The sequence below is a fragment of the Chrysoperla carnea genome, chromosome 3 (assembly GCF_905475395.1).
Source record: "Chrysoperla carnea chromosome 3, inChrCarn1.1, whole genome shotgun sequence".
Lineage (NCBI taxonomy): Eukaryota > Metazoa > Arthropoda > Insecta > Neuroptera > Chrysopidae > Chrysoperla > Chrysoperla carnea.
Genome location: NC_058339.1, coordinates 45,853,711 through 45,872,134, shown reverse-complemented (window position 1 = coordinate 45,872,134; position 18,424 = coordinate 45,853,711). Strand labels below are relative to the sequence as shown.

The 18,424-nt window shown below is 26.7% G+C and overlaps 2 protein-coding genes across 2 annotated transcripts; both read right to left on the bottom strand.

The window, feature by feature from the left end:
- Positions 1-232: 232 nt before the first annotated feature.
- LOC123296449 lies at positions 233-893 on the bottom strand. The gene is made up of 2 exons (XM_044877924.1): positions 762-893; positions 233-678 (listed from the first exon to the last, which is right to left on the bottom strand). The coding sequence occupies exons 1-2, from the start codon at positions 776-778 to the stop codon at positions 411-413; spliced, it is 285 nt and encodes a 94-aa protein (XP_044733859.1). The 5' UTR covers positions 779-893; the 3' UTR covers positions 233-410.
- Positions 894-2,023: 1,130 nt separating this feature from the next.
- Positions 2,024-16,172, bottom strand: LOC123296063 (integrator complex subunit 6 homolog). The gene is made up of 3 exons (XM_044877524.1): positions 15,951-16,172; positions 7,021-8,817; positions 2,024-2,066 (listed from the first exon to the last, which is right to left on the bottom strand). The coding sequence occupies exons 1-3, from the start codon at positions 15,995-15,997 to the stop codon at positions 2,024-2,026; spliced, it is 1,887 nt and encodes a 628-aa protein (XP_044733459.1). The 5' UTR covers positions 15,998-16,172.
- Positions 16,173-18,424: the final 2,252 nt, after the last annotated feature.

Below are 18,424 nucleotides of genomic sequence, written 5' to 3'. Positions count from 1 at the left end.
GCACATAGCAAAACAGGTTCACGCATGTTCGTCCTTAAATCACATCACGTTGGTAAAATAAAAATTTTTTATTAAGTGGATTGGATAAACAATGTAATATTAAAATTACACCAAAATTTCTCTTTAAACACAATTTGATTATAATAAATAATTTAATAACATAAATATGAAAATATGTTTCAGAGAAATTCGAAATAATTTCAAAAAACAAATATTGAAATCTAATACGCAATATCGAACTTCTTTGTTACATATTTTAAAATGCAATCGATTGGTGTAGTATATCAATAAATAGACTTAATAATTGTATATAATAGGTAATTTTAAAACGATCTTCAAAATGAAGAATAATAATAACTGATATGAATAACTATGTAAAAAAATACTTATTTAAAAAACTTAAATGCTCGCTAGAATTGATGGCCATTTCGATTCATACGCTCAATATACAAATCAAATAATAATTTGTTAGTCGTATAATAATAAGGATTCTGATTTACACTTAATTCGGGTTGATACTGTGGCTGTGCTGGTGGACCAGGTCCCCATTGTTCAATTGGTTGACTATTATTTGGTAAATTCCCTGGTATTGTTGAATTAATATGTAAATTATTTATTCGCTTTGATAATGGCATAAATTCTAAGCTGTCATCGTCGAATAAAGCTCTACTACGTTTTCTGAAATTGCAATAACAAAAAAAAGAAAATTATTATAAATGCTTAAAATTATTTATTTTGATACGATAGTACATTTTCATTACCTATTTGTTGTAGACATTTTTATGTATTTTATTTTGATATTACGTCTAAATGAAAGTCATTAAAAATAGTTAGAAATTTAAAAAAATTATTTTTAAAGACTGACAGGTTCAGTATTTGGTCAAGTTTATTTTTGTTTTTGACAAATGTTAATAGGTTATTTTATATGTAAGAATAATATCTCCTGTAACAATTACGATTTTAATGTAATATTCAAAATTTTAATTATTGCGTTTTGAGTTAAAAAATGATAACCAGTTTACGAAATAAATTGACTCTAAAATAAATAAATAGATACATCGAATTAAAAAAAAAAAGTTCGCTTTTAAAACTTTTTGCAAATTCTAGAGGGTATGAAATTCATACCCATAACTCACTAGAATTTATACTAATTCATATTAAGATTCATTCATTGAAATAAAGGATCGTTTATGTAAATTGTAGAAATAAAAGCTCTAATTGTTCGTATCGATATACTTTATATAGACGGTGACCCATTTTTAATCGACGGTTTCAAATATCCCCCATACAATGTGTTTTACGTAACGTGTTACGGCTTGAATGTTCGAAGATATTTTATGGTGCACTTGAATTTGATACTGACCCTCATTGATCAACATTCCTTTGAAAATCGAACAGATTAGGGAGAAATTTTACCTAAAAAAAAATACAACTATACTTACTTAAATTATGCCTTTAAGCTTTCCATTCAATTTCAGATAAATATTACTATATCATAAGATAGATGTTTTGGCAAGCGCCATTTCAGAGAAGAAATTCAGATTTTTAAAGTAATTAGTAAATAACTTGCAGTCCTTAACTGTAATACATAATAAGTTGGATAACTCGTAAATAATTTGTTGGATAATAGGCAGAATGAGATATCTAAGAAATTTTTGTTGAGATTTTCTCTAAATTTTTTCAAAAATCGCTCGGTACAATTTTTTTGTTTTCGATTTGGTTGAAAATCATTTTCTAGAATAATTCTGATTCTCGAAGTATTCTCTTCAGTCGACACATCAAAATCTTGTCGTTCAATGATTTACTTAGGGTAACTAGAGAGCTCAAAAAAAAACATAAAAATGAACCTTATTTAATGATTGGATGAGATCTCTACAGAATCGCTCCGAATTTAACATGCACATGACTGGATTTGTCCAAGCGATTACTTCGTACGCTTACTTAGTACTACCTTTTGATTGATTAGTTTAAAAACTAATAATATATATATATATATAGATTTATATGTATATTATATATAATATTAGACAGTTGAAATTTCGATAGTGTAATCACTACCATTGCGGCTATAACAACAAATAACAAAAATCAAAATTCTGAATTCCAAAATGACCGCCATGCAAATTGCGACAAACGATGGTATGGAACCTTTGTGTGCGAGCCCGACATGCACTACACGCAAAATACGCATAAATTCTTCAAGAAATATAAAGTCCCTCATCGCCCGATCTCTGTGGTATTTTTCGATGTTTCTTTCCATTTGTTAAAAAAAACAACAAATGTAAGAACGGACAGGGGGATTCGAGAAACCTTATGTATGCTTATGTGGTGGTAGGGAGGGGTCAAAAAAAGTTCATTCGAAATAGCTGCGTGGCCAATTTTAAAATAAAAGCACCTAATAAAATAAAGATAAATAATCTTCTTACATCAAAGTTAACGATTTCTTCACATCCATGCTCATACAGTCTCAAATAATTTTCTTTTCTTCATTTTTATATAAAGATTTCTTTATTTACATTACTTTAACAAGACACTCAGTACATAATATACAAAATCATACATTTATTTTTGAAGTATACAAATTGACTAAATCAGTACATTAATTTATTAAATTAACTTTTTATTATATAGTGTGGCTTGGGAAGAGTGTATACAATTCGAAGAATGTATTCCACATTAAAGGTTTACCCTCAATAACTTTGAGATAGTACGAATACCATTTTGATTTATAAATGGCTATTTTTTTTTCTTTTAGGAAGCAAATAAAAATAACAATTCGTGGAAAATACTCTTTGAATTTATTACGCTCCTACGGATTTATTTTATTGAATGACCTACTCGTAGCGGCACACTATTTTCTTCCAGATAAAAATAAAGAGATAATTCGTACCATTTTTCAATTCAAAAATAAGAATTGCGCTGTGGTTAATAAATTTTACAGATTCAGGTTATTTGGAATAATTTTTTTTTAAATAATATATATACCTATCTACTTTAAATAATGTCCTTTTAATACTTCATTGGTTTCCCTGATTTACTAAAAAATTGTATTTATTTGCTTCTAGATAAATAAGAATACTAAAACTATCGTATTGTTTACTGTAGACAATTTTTTTAAACAATAAGATGAAATATTAAAATGTTTTCATTAGTTTAAATTAAAATAAAATCATGGTTTTAAGACCAAATAGTAATTCATTTTAATTGCATTCGGATATTAAAGTGATACAAAACTTTCCGGATCCGATTTATCATTAACGATTTATCATTAACCAAGTAGAATCTCATTAATTATCATTGTTTGATTAATATTTGTAAATTTGAAATTTTTATAACATTGTAAAAAATAAAATTGACCAATATTTATTATCCGATCATTTTTTTCTAAGTTTAATTTTATAATTTGCTAAAACAATTAAGAGCTTTTGCAAGAATTTTTATAGAAGATCAGAAGTTTCCGACCCACTTCGCTGGGAAATTTCAACTTTAGACTGAAAACATATTACCGCGTTATAGACAATCAACCTTCACTTTTGCTCAAAACTTCAAGGGTTTTAATTTCAAAAGTAAAATATGACCCATGTTACTCGCTGAAAATGTAGCTTTCTATAGGTGAAATAATCTTTAAAATCGGTTCATTAGTTTTAGAATTTAACCGTTAAAAAACAAAAAAATCAAATCTTTTCTCTTTATACGATTAGTGTACAATAAGTTTTTTTAGACTCGAAAATTTTTAATTTTTTCAACCAATTGAGATTTACTATATTTGTTAGAGCAGCTTCGTCCATTTTTTAATTTTATGAAGTTTTATTTAATTGTTAATTTTATATTGCCGGAAATTTTAATAATAATCCGTAAATACATTATTTTTACGTAATGATCGGATAAATAAACATAAAGAAATGAGGAGGTAGTAAATTTGGCCATAAAACCCTTACATTTATTTTAAAATTTGTGATTCTGAACATTAATTGTAACCTAATTTAAGCGCAGCTTAAACTTTGACCAGATGTTTAGAAAATTCTTATGTAATATTTTTGCTGCAATTTTAAACTTCGTTTACTAACTTGCATTAAGACACTTTTTTTTTTGTAAATTCTTAAATGAACTTTTGTTTAATTTATATAAAATTAAAAGTCATTTTCACATATAAAATGAAATAATTTATTTAATAAAATTTTTTAACATTTCATCGAATTGACACTGAAAATATTACATGAAAAACAAAACAAAAGATGAGAGACAGTTTTGGCACATTTTTTGAAATAATTTATTTTGTTATAATTTTCTTATCGTATTTTTTTTTTCTAAATACCATTTACATATACTTATTAAAATCCAATATTATTGGTAACTGGACGGGTTAATACAAAGGCAACAATTTTCAAAGTTTCAGAGTAACGGGAGATATTTTTTTATCAGACTTAAATGTATTGTATTTGTATAATTTTTCTATATCTTCCATATCTAAAACAAATTACAGTTGCCTCTTGTAATTTAATTTATTTTTTAAATATCCTCTTGTAAATTATCATTCCAGTTATTAACAACCAAATATTTTCAATTTTTCTTTTTTCATTTTGACGAAAAATATACATCATGATAAAAGTGGATAACAATGTGATTGCATAGTTAATATTTCCTTGAGTTTTCACTTAACATACTTCAAGATTACTAGCATTGTTGACATCAATAGTTGATATGAAAAATATAGACATTTAGATGGGAATTGAACTCATAAACTTTTAAGAAAGAATTTTACCTCTCAGTCACTAAAATATATATTGCGGTTATGTGTAAGTATTTTCACTATCTTGACGTCTTTGTATATTTTATATTCGAACAGTTTTGTAAACAATGGATCAATGCATGTAAAGTTTACAAAACTATGCATTTTCTAAATCCATATAAAATGAAAATAAATTTTTGGTTGTATAAAAAACATGGAATAAAAATTTTTTTAAATGGAGTTATATTTTATACATTTGATTTATGTATATTATAGATGTATATTTTAATTTAATTAATATTTACATAAATTATTGTAAATAAATACAATAATAATAATTCGAAAACTAATTTTATTTAGCTATACAGGGTGTAATGGTTTATTATTTTTACAAGGATAGACGACAAGATTATATGAGATTTGAGTTAGGAGTAAGCCTTGGATGACAAGAGGCGGAGATAGAATTGATTTACCAGTGCGCTCGTTATTCCTGTCAGTATCATACACTTTTACATCCTGTATATCGGAGAGATAACTAACATTTTTATTAACATGCAATATAGTTCTTAATTTTTTGTTCGAATTTAATACCCTGCTAAAGCCATTCTTAGATAAATATATAATACTAAAAATTATCTAACAATCAATCTAAACATCGTCGTGCAAATTTCATTTCTAATTTTTGCTAGGTACATTATTTTAGGTTTACACAGTAAACATTAATGAAGCTATTACAAAAGGAAACAAATTAATGCTCTTTAAAATTTTTAAGGATATTTATGACGTATAACAGACTAAGTTAACATCCTTAAACTTGCAAAATAAACTCATCTTACAATTTTACAGGCCAGAAATTATGCCATATCTTGTCAATTATTGTCCTATGACTCAAATTTTACTAATATAAACTATTATTAAAAGAATGATACGATTTTAAAATGATATTATAAAATCTGGGGCTTGAATTATTCAAAGCTGAATAGTACAGGAATCTTCATTCTTACTTGGTAAATGTAAGGACTGCCCTTTCATTTTATAAAGAATAGACAAACTACTGAAGGTAGGATCAAGTCCGATCAGACAATTTAGGGATGTGATGTGAAACTCTTGATAAGTGGTTTCCCTGACATCAGAAAAAATGTATTACTGTTAGCAACTTTGCCTTTCTAAATGATATATGAAATATCGACGTTCGGTATATTAAAATTTATATTAAAGGCATATATTAATGCGAAGTAATTAATTAGATTTTCCTGAAGTTCGACCTAACCAAGCCCTTTGAAATGACCTAATATTGTGTAGATCAAAATTTTTTTTAAATCATTTAACAGGGGATAAGATGGGATATCAGGAAAACAAATAAAAACTTATATACCCTATATATAAAATATATTAGAGTATACTAAGTTTAGTCCCAAGTTTGTAACGCTTAGAAATATTGTTGAAAATTTTGGTACAATTGTTATTAAATCATTTAATTAGTCTATTGTTATTTGTCCGTCCGTATAATCACGAGCACGATAATTCAAAAACGACAAGAGTTATCGAGCTGAAATTTTTCTTGAGTGTTCAGGGTTTGAGTTCTCTTGAGTATTCAAGAGCAATATGACTCTTTTGCGTCATGGGTTCGAAGGACCCATCTTTTAAATCAAAACTTTTAACCATCTTTTAAAACAAAACTTAAGTATTTATTTTCTCAAGAACTATAAAAGATAGGTTGAATATTTGTAGATAGCTTCAAATAACGAGTCTCTTGATTCTTATTTTATACTAAACCCATTTGATGTTATGAAAAGGGTTAAAAGAGTTAAAATTTGTATCAAGGCGTATAGATTTAAAAAAAAATTCGGGGTAAAAGTCCGCCATTTTATCCTACATAAACACTGTTTATATAAGATATTTCAATAATTAACGAAGTGTTTATTTTCACTTAATACTTCTAGATTAATTTCATATTTAAATCACTGAAGTCGATTTTATCACAATAAGATATTTCTATGTTTTAAATAAAAAGTGTGACTTAAAGCAGGATAGGTCTTTTATCTCATTCTAAAGCCATATCATTCTGATTCCGATACTTTACATTATATAAAAAGTTTTGAACCATAAAAATTGATTATAAAAAATAAACATATATTGCCTGTTAATAAAAAGTTGTATAGAGAAAAAACAAAAATAAAAGATGTTTAAAAACAATACATAGGGGTGAGTGGAAAAAATAAATAAATAAATGAAATAATTAATTAAATAAATAAATAAATTATAAATATTATATAACATAAGGATATTGTAATAAATATATTTTTAATGATTTTGGTAATTCTAAATTATCTAATATATTTGCAAGTTCATATTTAGAATAAGTTTGACATGAACGTAATTGTTTATTGATTGCAAGTCTTGCACAATGTGTTAAACTAGGAACAGTACTACGTAATGGTTTATTTAATGATACAATTGAATTGATTTGACCATTTTCATCAACAAATACTTGATTACCAAGAAAATTATTATTATTATTATTATTTTTATTATTTATATTATTATTATTAATTAAATTACTATTCAATTTGGATGTTGTTGAATTATGTTTTGTAACGTAATATTCAATCAAATCAACAACACAATCAAATTGAGGCACTATTGGAGTAACATGTGATACACAATCAAGACGAAAATGTCCATTATCATACTGAATACGCACAGATGTTGGTTCTTGTTTTGTTTGTACAGTAATTGCAAATAAAAAATTTGGATTTGATGATTCACGTACAACAAACGTACCATTTGCGGTACCGGTTAATAACGTTTCACTATCATTCCAACTTAAACCCTCATGAAACCAACCGGATTCTTTTAAACGATTTACAGTCTGTGATAAACATTTCATATCATCTACTACAATTGGTTGAGGGGGTGGTGATGTTAATTTATTTAATTGTAATAAATATTCTGGTGAAATTGTTGTTGGGAAAAATATTTGTTGATTATTTTCAATGCCATTACGTATTCTTCGCGTTTGCCGTTGAGATGTATTTCTTCTAATTGGAGCTTGAAATATGGAATTATTGTTTTTAGTAGGCGTTGTTACACGTGGTACTGTGATATTTATTGAATTTGGTGATATTTCTAATGATGTATTTAATGATGTAGGAACTAGAATTGATATGTTAGATGATGTACTTAATGGTGATATTGAAATCGAGGTGCTCGATGGAGATGTTATTTCTGTTGTTGATATTAATAATTTTGTTGATTTTGTATCATTTCGTAATGATGGCAGTGATAATGATGCTGTGGATGATTCATGAAGAAAATCATCAATTCTAGTATTGATTAAACCACCTCCAGACATTTGATGCATGGGTTGTGCTTCATGAATTCGAATACCATTATTTTGACTATCTTGTACTAAACCACCTCCACTTAATTGTCGATAAACACGATTAGTTGGATTGGATATTGTTAAACCGTTAATTCCTTCACACAAACTAGGAGGCGGTGGCTGCTTAATTAATGGATTTGAGGTGAATATCGAAGGTTGATAATTATTTGTTGGTGAACTTAACGGTATAAAATTTGGTTGATTCGTAGATGTAACAAAACCATTTGGTTGTAAATTTATGTTACTCATTGTTACATATGGTTTTGTGTTTGTACTGGGGGTTGTTGAAGTTATTGGTGGTGGAATATTTGCATATAAAACTGGTTTTAATCGAGGTGGGGGTGTTGGTGGTATGTCTGTTTCACTAACACATGATGATGTTGTTAACGACGAAGTTGGTACTGCTGTCGTTGAGGGTGATGTAAATGTAGGAGTAAGGTCATCGTCATCCTCACTTTGATGTGAATGATGTTGCAATGATGAATATTCTGTAAATGGATTTGTGTTGTATGGGGATTCTTCTTTTTTTGTATTTGATGATTGTGTTGAGGTCATTGTTGGAAATACGTGTCGACAACGTGGGCAAATTGCATCTGAGGATGGCATCATCATAGTCACTGGCGAATATATTTTTCTATATTCGTGTTGAATCATTCTTGATTGCAGATCATAATTAGAATTTTCGTTAATTGTACCAAATTTTCTGTAACAAAAAAAATTATTGATTAATTATTTTGCATTGAGGTGTTATAAATTAAAAGTCAATATTCTTGTAGGCAGTTTTTAACGCATTTCAGTTTTATTAATGATACCAATTCATATTTGAAGTTAAAAAAAATTACAGAGTTACAAAGAAAAAAAAAATTTAATTATTATACTTGTGAAGTTAATAATAGAACAAATAATATTCCAAAGAAAAAAGAAGTTTTATATTAAAAAAAAAGGTCCTTTTTTGAGTATAAACCAAAATATTGAAAGTTATATTCCATATAATTGGGTTGTACATAGTGACTTCCAGCTACACAAGAATATTTTTGCAAAAAATTATTCAAATTTTGAAAATGAATTTCTTTTTATCATCTTTTAAAAACTTTTTATCATTTTTAGTTAGGAATAATTTTTCTTATAGAAGTAAATAAGGGTGATATCAAGACTAAATTTATAATTAAAGGCATCTAACTTATTAAAAAACAAAAAATTTTGGTTTGTTAAAAACAGAAATATGATTTTATTATTTAAAAAATTAAAATTAATCATAATGAATTAGGTAAATGTAAAAGCATGTGTGAGATAGATAAGCTTTGTGTTTTAGACCAAATGCGCAATTTTGTTTAATTATAAACAATTTTTTTAATTAAATTCAAATTAATACATAATATTAATAGAAATCGAAACAAATAATTAATTAAATTCATTTTTATTTAACACCGTAGGTATTTAAACCACATAATCTGCGCACAATTACGTTCAAAAGTGGGATTAAATGTATGAAATCAATTTGTGTCGAAAAAATTTGTTTTAAATAACTAAAAAAAAAATTGTTTTAAATAACTCAATTCTCTTTAATTAAGATTTACTCGACAAGTGTTATTTTTTGTTATAGTGTACTTTTCTGTATCATTAATATTATTAATAATCGAAAGACTTTTAATGTATATTGTAATAGCATATAGTCGAGCGAGCTTTAAGACGTTTGACATGAATCCACGAGACCCGAGTTTGAGTCTTGGTATATATGTATTAAATGTATTTTATTTATCACCGGAAATATTTATAGCGTTCACATAATCTGTATACAATTACGTTAAAAAAAATATATAAAAACAATAATAATTTATGTTGAATTCATTCCATTTTCCACAAACAATGTTTCAAATATATGTAATAATTATTCATTAGAAGCGACTTTGATTCCTAACATTCATTTCAAGACTCAAATATTGTAAATTGACAATAGTTTGAAACAAGTACATACCTTTTGAACACAATAACACGAAGTATACTATAGAAAGTTTTATTATTGATCGTAATATTTTATTTTACATTTTATATTAATTTTCATTTCCTGAAATTTTATGGAGTATACAATTCTGGAAATAAATATTACGTATTTCATATTTGTAAAGAATGATCAGATAAGAATTGTATGTTTTTAAATTGGAATAAAAACAAAACGGTATAAGATATGAATAGGTTTTTTTTTTAGTTTTAGAAATTGTAGTATGTGCGTACGAAATATAAGTAAAAAAAGTCCAAGCTGGGAATATCTCGAAAACGTTTTCTCTTATTTAATTTTCTTGAAATCTTTCATTTCGTTTTTTGCAAATATTATAATTAATATAAATTATAAATGTGAAAGTATGGATGTTTGTTTTGCTTTCGCGTAAAAACTACAAAATGAATTTGAATGAAACTTGACAATAATATAGCTCATACATTAGAATAACACATGAGCTATAATTTATAAAAATATGAGAAAAAAAAATTATATTTGTTGTTTTGACATTTCATAAAACAGGGTGTAGGACATTTAAAAAATCTTTGCCATTTATGTAAAAAAAAAAACGCCGGCGAAGTTGCGGCTAAAAGTTAGTGTAATAATATGTATATGTATATGTACGCGTTTTTCCATTTTGAACAAATGTTTCAAAGCACATAGATTTTGAGAGATTCGCAATCTCCGGAAAAAAAACTCAAAAATATCTACGTACGCGTTATGCCGGTGTGTTGAGAAACAATTTTTAAATTTAAGTCCGCATATAGCGATAAATAAATGGATGAAATTTCCATGAATTTGTTTTCATTGGTTTTTTCTAAAGGATGCTTTTCTACTATACGTGTGTGTGGGAAGCATCAAATACAGAGAAACCATAAAATAATTTTTTAAATAAAGAAACGTGTTTTTAAACTTAAAAAAAATATATGCTGTGTGCACAGATTATACTTTGTATTTGCTCTGAAGTGATAAGAAATTCTTACAAAAGTTTTTCGAGAAAATTTTCAAGGTTTTATACTATACAGGTACAATACGCATTTGGAAACATGTCTCTAATTAATTATTACTTGGTGACATTTTCTTATTTAAAACATTTTCTAATAGAGAAAAATTATTCCCATGGTCATTGAATACTTGTTTAATTAATTATAATTATTTATACTGACAAATTAAGTGTGAGGTTGTCTGGTAAAAAAAGAAGATAAAGATTTGATGAAAACCGAAATTCAGCAGCAACTAAACACAAAATTCTACAATGAATTTGTATTCGATTTCTGCAGAACCAAGTAAGTTTTTGGGAAAACAAAATTTGTATCTAGGAACAATTTTCTGATATATATTCATCTTAAAAAATACATGGTTATTCCCATGAAGATTTCTATTGCTTAGCTAGTTAGGAAAATATTAGAATGCAATAAAATATAAAAAATATCTACATACATCTTTTTATATTATACATGTAAAAGTAAGTTTGTTTGTTACGCTTTCACGCAAAAACTACTGAGTGGATTTGAATGAAAATTTAGAATAATATAGCTCATACGTCAGAATAAAACATGAGCTATAATTTTTAATATTAATTTTAAGATATATTTTTTAAAAATGTCTAACATTTCAATACACTATCTATGAACATCATTTTAAAGCTAAATGAAAGATTTCTGTAAAAATGGTGACTAGATACAATTTATGGCCATCTGTTCTAATATACTTAAAAAAATAAACATTAATTTGCGTCCTCGCGGGTAAATAGTGATGTTTTCGAAAAAACGTTTCAAACAAAAGTTGTTTATTTTTTTTATAAAGAACATTTTTTACACTTAAGCTTTTGTTTTTGAACGGTTTACAAGACCCAATTGACCTATGTTTGCTGATTTTAACGAACTAGGTCTCACTTTTTATGTCCTGAACACGCTATAAAAATTTCAACTTGATATCTCTTTTCGTTTTTGAGTTATCGTGTTCACAGACAGGCAACCGAAAACGGGCTAATTAGGTGGTTTTATGAACACCTGTACCAAAATGTTGTTGGTGGCATCAATATTTTCAAGCGTTACAAACTTGGGACTAAACTTAATACACCTTGTATATATTTCATATACATAGTATAAAAAAATTGCGTTATTTATCATTTTTGCATCTTTTATTCGAGTGTCGTCCAGATCAGAGTAGGTACCGAACCTACTTTTCGAGCTGAGGATATGTCTAATGAAATTTTAAGATCTTAGAAAATTTTATTTCAAATAAATTGAATAACTAAAAAATTTATAAATTTGAATAAACTGAAGTATTAACCCGGGAAGATATTACAAAACTTTAAAAACATCAAAGTTTAGTTAAACATTGTCTGTACATAAAGGAATACGATAAAACAATATAACTTGATGGTTTATGTCACTACGATGAAAAACATTCTGATCATTTTGTTACATTAAAACGCTGAATGCTTCTATAATTTCTGAAAATACAAATTACCATGACATTACCTTTGAAAAGTATTTAATAGTTTATCCAAACTCATAATTTTATAATGTATGTCAATCAACTTAATTTATTATTACTATCATAAAAGTTATATTTTATTACCAAATAACTTTGTATTCGTGGATGATGTACAGAATGATTCAGTAGAGTATTTTTAGAAATTAACTATTTGAATGAAATTATAAATATATTTTTGCCTTGGGAGAGTGATAACGAGTTCTGCGAGTTAGGAAGGTATGGCTGCGCAATTTTTTTTCTCTTAGCATTTTGCAGGAACGTTTGTGGTAAATATAGCAAAAATCGGAATTGGGTATGTGCTTTTAACTACAGTTTAGACATCATTTTTTTGAGCTTATACAATATACAGGGTTGAACACGCTATACGATACCGAAGATTATGGCTAAACGGTTTGATTTTAACAAAATTTTCTTTCAAGGAGATGGAGGATTATTGACTGTAAATTTTAAAATTATTTTCGTACTAAACAGGATGGCCGGAAGCACGGAATGCACCAAAGTTGTATTTTATTAATCTTAAATCCTGTTTATTATTTCATTTTTAGATGCTACGATCAAAATAAAGGTATTTTTCATTCAGGTTTACGTCACTTTAACTTCACGGTTTTCGAAATATTCTGTATTTCCTGAATTATAGTAGCAATTTTAACGTATAATTGCTCAAAGCTTACATTAGTTTTTTCAAATCGAATTTAACTTCTAGTCTATTAATCGATTGAGTTTCTTGTCACTACTGTAAATAATTGAATTACGTATATAGGTTGTCACAAAATTATAACTAAATAATTACAAGTTTTAAACGATAATAACTTGTTTAATTTAAATACAACACAGGGTTTATGTCAACTATCAAAAGCCATGTTAACAATGAAATACCATCAAATGTCCTATAGCTAGCTAACTGTGTAAGTTTTCATGAAAAAAGCACATTTTTAGAATCGACAGTTGATGGTATTTGTATTTCGTATAAATATTACTATATACTTAATAAATATAATTATTAAATAAAAGCTTTACTGGCAGGTTGGTATTCAGGAATTTGGTGTATGAAGGCAATATACAAAATTAATGTCCTTTACATTTTTCTTAATCTACTACATACTGTCTAAATCCGGGCCTGTTTACTTATAATTAAAATTAATAAAAGATTTATAATAATTTTATTAAAAAAAATAGTATTTTTTTATAAAATATTATTTTATGTCCCTACACACTACAAATAACCTCCTGCCAATTCGAATGACACAATATCACAAACACAACACAGCAAAGTTTTCCAAGAAATATTTAATATTAAATTTAATTGTATATTATAGGAAAACATTTATTTTGACGGCCACTGTTGTTGGTTTGTTCTATATAATCATAAATAAATAAATATATATTTTATAACCATCCAACTCATTTAAAATATTATATTTTGTTATATTAAATTAGTAGTGTATTCCTAGAAATAATTACATACACAAAGGCTACTTTTTTTTTGCGTGCTCCAGGTGCATTATTATTTTGGATTATTTTTGTTCGAAATTCGTTTTATATTTATACACGGTTTTTTAATATACGTAATTTAATATAAAAAAATTTGATTGTGACCGCCATTCAACCTCTATATATGTATCGTCGACGTGTACGATAATCAAAGTGTTAGGAAGCGAATTAAAGTTGGTAGTGTCAAAGTTATGAGAAACAAGAGCTAAAATTTTAAAAATCTGGCAACATCGTTAAGTCAACAACTATTCATTGTATATGTGAACGTACAAGCATATACAGTGTGTCGCATTTAAGAATAGACCAAGCGTGGGCGAGTTATATTAAGTCAAAGCCACCATTGTTATAAGTTTATTGCGTGCCATAAAGTTTATTGTGTGTCTCTTTGTGCAAGTTCGCATTGCTTATAGAGGAGGAAGCGAGACAGGTATATGACTCTTCTACCTCAGTTTCTCTAATAGTAATGAGATAGGTAGAACAAAATGTTTTCTCTCTGTCTTACTCGTATTATTGGTTGACACTGGTTAGGGTATCACTGTCTTACTCGTATGTTAGATACAGAAGTCTGAGTGAGTGGCTTCTCTAAGCCACGTTTGCCCATGGATGATGTAGACACCCTTACTTTTTCGTTATTTACAAAAATATCGAATTGAAATTTTGAATAGCCATAGATTAAACTCAGCCTACTACAAATTGACAAATAGGGCCAATTCTTAATTTTTTTCCTATCGTCAGAGATGGTAAGAGATATCTAAAAAAAAACTATTAGAAAAAGTTGCTTAGAATATTTTTATTTTTTCAATATTTCAATAAACTTGTAATAATTTGAGTAAAGACTTGTATTAATTTGAGCTTTTTTACTACGACAGACTTCATTTTTTAGGCTTCACTTTCTGCGCATTCAAAATTAAGTCTTTTTGCGATTTAAAAAAATATGTACAAAAGATATTTAAAAATAATATGTAAATAAATTTTGTGCAATAATTTTTGTAGCGCTTGTCTATAAGCGGTAAAAACTCAAAATAACATTTGAAGCCAACTTTTTATTGTACACAGAGGTAAAAACAAGAGGTAGATGTACCTAGTTAATAAAAATAACGAGTCAATTGTGTGAGTGTAACTAAAATTAATACCGGAAATATGTTATAATGTTCATATAATTTTTATTAATAAAGTTACAGGTTTATAAATTCTTTTTTATTCAATGGTTTTTTTTATACTAAATTTAGACACTATTATTTCTTTAGTTTTTATATATTGTTATCTGATTGTGTTTTTTATCGTCAACACACCTATTTACACCATTACTAAACTATCAATAGAAAGAAAAACTGTTTTTCAAAACTGTTTTTTATTATTTTTTGTGTAAGATTAAATCCAATTATTTGAAATTTACTTAGTCACCATACTTATAGTGGTAAAATCACACCATCGAAAATCAACAAAGATTATTAATGTAATTTGGAGTTTTGAAAGTATTATACAAATATTATTTTTGTGCTAAAGAACTTTTATTCAAAATTAATTACAAGTTAAAGTGAGCTAGCGATAAAGAGAGGGGGCATTGGTAAACGAGAATAATGAACTTTCTTCGTATCCGAGCAACCTTACTATTACTGATACTATTTTGAATCCTATAAACTAAAACTTTATATATATATTTTGAACTTAATCAACTCATATATCGGTTATAGTGACCAACTGTCCTTGCATTTCAGCAATTGTAATGTGTATATATGCACATTCTTTCAATTTAATATAAAAATGTGTAAATCGCTTACAATGACCATAATTATTGATCTCTAATAATCGTTATTTATTGTAAAAATAATCGATTTTGTGTATACCTTTGAAAACAATCACTTTCCACGAAATGATGAGAATGAATTTTCATACTTCGAGTAATTACTTTTTCAATTTATTTAATATTTTCGTCTGTTCACTGTTTCACTCAAAGTGTGCTTTTCCTTTTCACACACACTGTTAACAACACCTTTGAGAAAATCACTTTATTTATCTAAACTTTTAACCGAGTTTAATTTTTCTTAACAATTGTAAATAAATTTATTTGTCACACTCAAATTACCAACAGACGACAACCACTCTCATATTTGGTGTAACATACAATGAAATTGTTTTGTACAATATTATGAAATTGAATGTAAATAGTTTGCAATTCCAGAAAGAAATGAATACATATAAAATGAATCCAAGAAATCTTCACTGATTGCAATTCTAAGATTTTTATAAAAGTAGGTATATAAAATTAAAATATTTTTAAAGAAATGTGTACCACCAGCTGTGTTTCTTATAACTTAACAGAGTAAGACAGATTTGTATTATAACGTGGACTAATATGGTCAACTATGCGCATGCGAATTCATTATTGTTATTTTCGTCGTATGTTTTCCGTTAGTTTCTAAGAAATTTGAGCAATTAATTTTAAAGCGAAAAATTAAAAAAAATTTACTATAAATAAAATCTAATCGGTATTTTTAAAACCGAAAAGGTGGTTTATATGGATTTCTCCTGGCAAAACGTATAACATTAAAATCGTAAATCTCTGATTTCATGAAAAATTAATTTATTTTAAGTATTTGTATTTTTAGTACAGTAAAAGATGTTACAAAAATCTGCTAATAAAGGAAAATGAAAGAAACCGCTGATAAAACCACATGAATTGTGTTTCTAAGGTGTCAAATATCATTAGTAAAGCATAAATTAGTAGGGCAAATTTTTCTATTTGTAAATAAACCATAAATTTTTAATTCAATGAAACGATTAATGTTAGAGTTCACGTAGAAAACTAGTAAATGGGGATCTTGTATGACCTAACTATTAAATGTTTGTCAAATAATCGAAAACTATTATACATGTATGAAAAAGTGATTTTTTTGTGGAACGTCCTTAATATAATTAGACGATACTTCGGGATTATGTATGGTTTTATTTATCATTCTACATATAATATTCGATGGTTTTCGATATTCAATAAGATGATCTATAAATAACGGTTTCAAGAATATATATAGCAAAATATTTACTAGACGGAAAACGCTGAAAAACTTTTCTTACTTCGTTTTTACAGTAATTTTTAAGCAGAAATGAATTGAGAATCAATTGATATTTTTAATGTTAAATATATCAATTTTGTCTTGCGAGTTTTAAAAATGTACTATGGTGTTTTTTACAAGGAGAAAATTTCTTACTTTTCGGTGGTAAGATCCGAAGAGCACTCTACACAGTCATTTAAAATCCTCTTCTACCAAGGCGTGTGAATTTTTGCACGCAATACACTTAAAAATTTAAATTCTTTGCAAAAATTAATGCAATTTTAACAAAATATTACCCACGTTATAATGACTCAGCTATATTTAAGCATACAACCAACCTTTTTAAAATACGCAGAATAAATAATTTATTAAAAATTATACTTATAATGTTTCTTCAAAATAGAATTTTTTTTGAAAAAGCCATTCTAGGAAATAATAGTTGATTGCAATATTATAATAGAAATAAGGGGGGGATTTATTTATATTTTTCTGGTTAAATTGAAATTTTATAACAAACAAAATTATCAGTTTCTAAAAATATTTTTTAAATCGTGTGACCGGTAAAGAAAACTAACCCATTTTTAACAATAATAGTAAAAGAATTCGATCGTGTTGTTTTTATTAGAAAACTAAGCCAAGGTTAAATGTGCAATGACCTGCCTGATATTGCGATATGTGTAACTACCACCCGCGATAGCGTGAGCGTGCATGTTTCATGTAAAGTTCAAATTACATGAAATAGATAACATAATTCTAGAAAACATAATATTATCACACACAAAAATCACAAGAAAAATCGATAAGGATTTTTATGTTTTTTTCTGTAGTATAAAAATATTTCTAAGAAATTTTAATTTTATTATAAATACGATAAAGTATAAAAAAAATTTGTACACACATATAAAGTTATAAAAATAAATCTTTTATGATTGCGATAATAAAACAAATAGCTTTACTCAAAAACAGTTTTTTTTTTTTAAAGAAAATATACAAAGTACAAGGTGAGTCACTTTTTAAGGATATTCAAACTAATTTATATACAAAATACAGGGAGTCCTCTCGCTACTGTATCAAAAAAACATTTAGACTAGAGCAGGCATGGTCCAACGTGGCTTAAAGAAGTCCCTCAGACTTTTGTATCTAAAATACAAGTAAGACAGTGACAGCCTAATTAGTGATAACTAAAAACACAGAGAGATAACATTTTTTTTAGTGACAACTAAAAACACAGTAAGACAGAGAGATAACATTTTTTTTCTACATATCTC

Bases quoted from the DNA above. Each gene is read 5' to 3' on its own strand.
- LOC123296063 (XM_044877524.1), bottom strand. From the start codon at position 15,997: ATGAAAATTCATTCTCATCATTTCGTGGAAAGTGATTGTTTTCAAAG. The intron at 8,818-15,950 runs GTATACACAAAA...TTTTTGTTACAG, and splicing joins GAAAGTGATTGTTTTCAAAG to AAAATTTGGTACAATTAACG. The intron at 2,067-7,020 runs ACAATATCCTTA...TTGTTGTTATAG, and splicing joins TCATTAAAAATATATTTATT to CCGCAATGGTAGTGATTACA.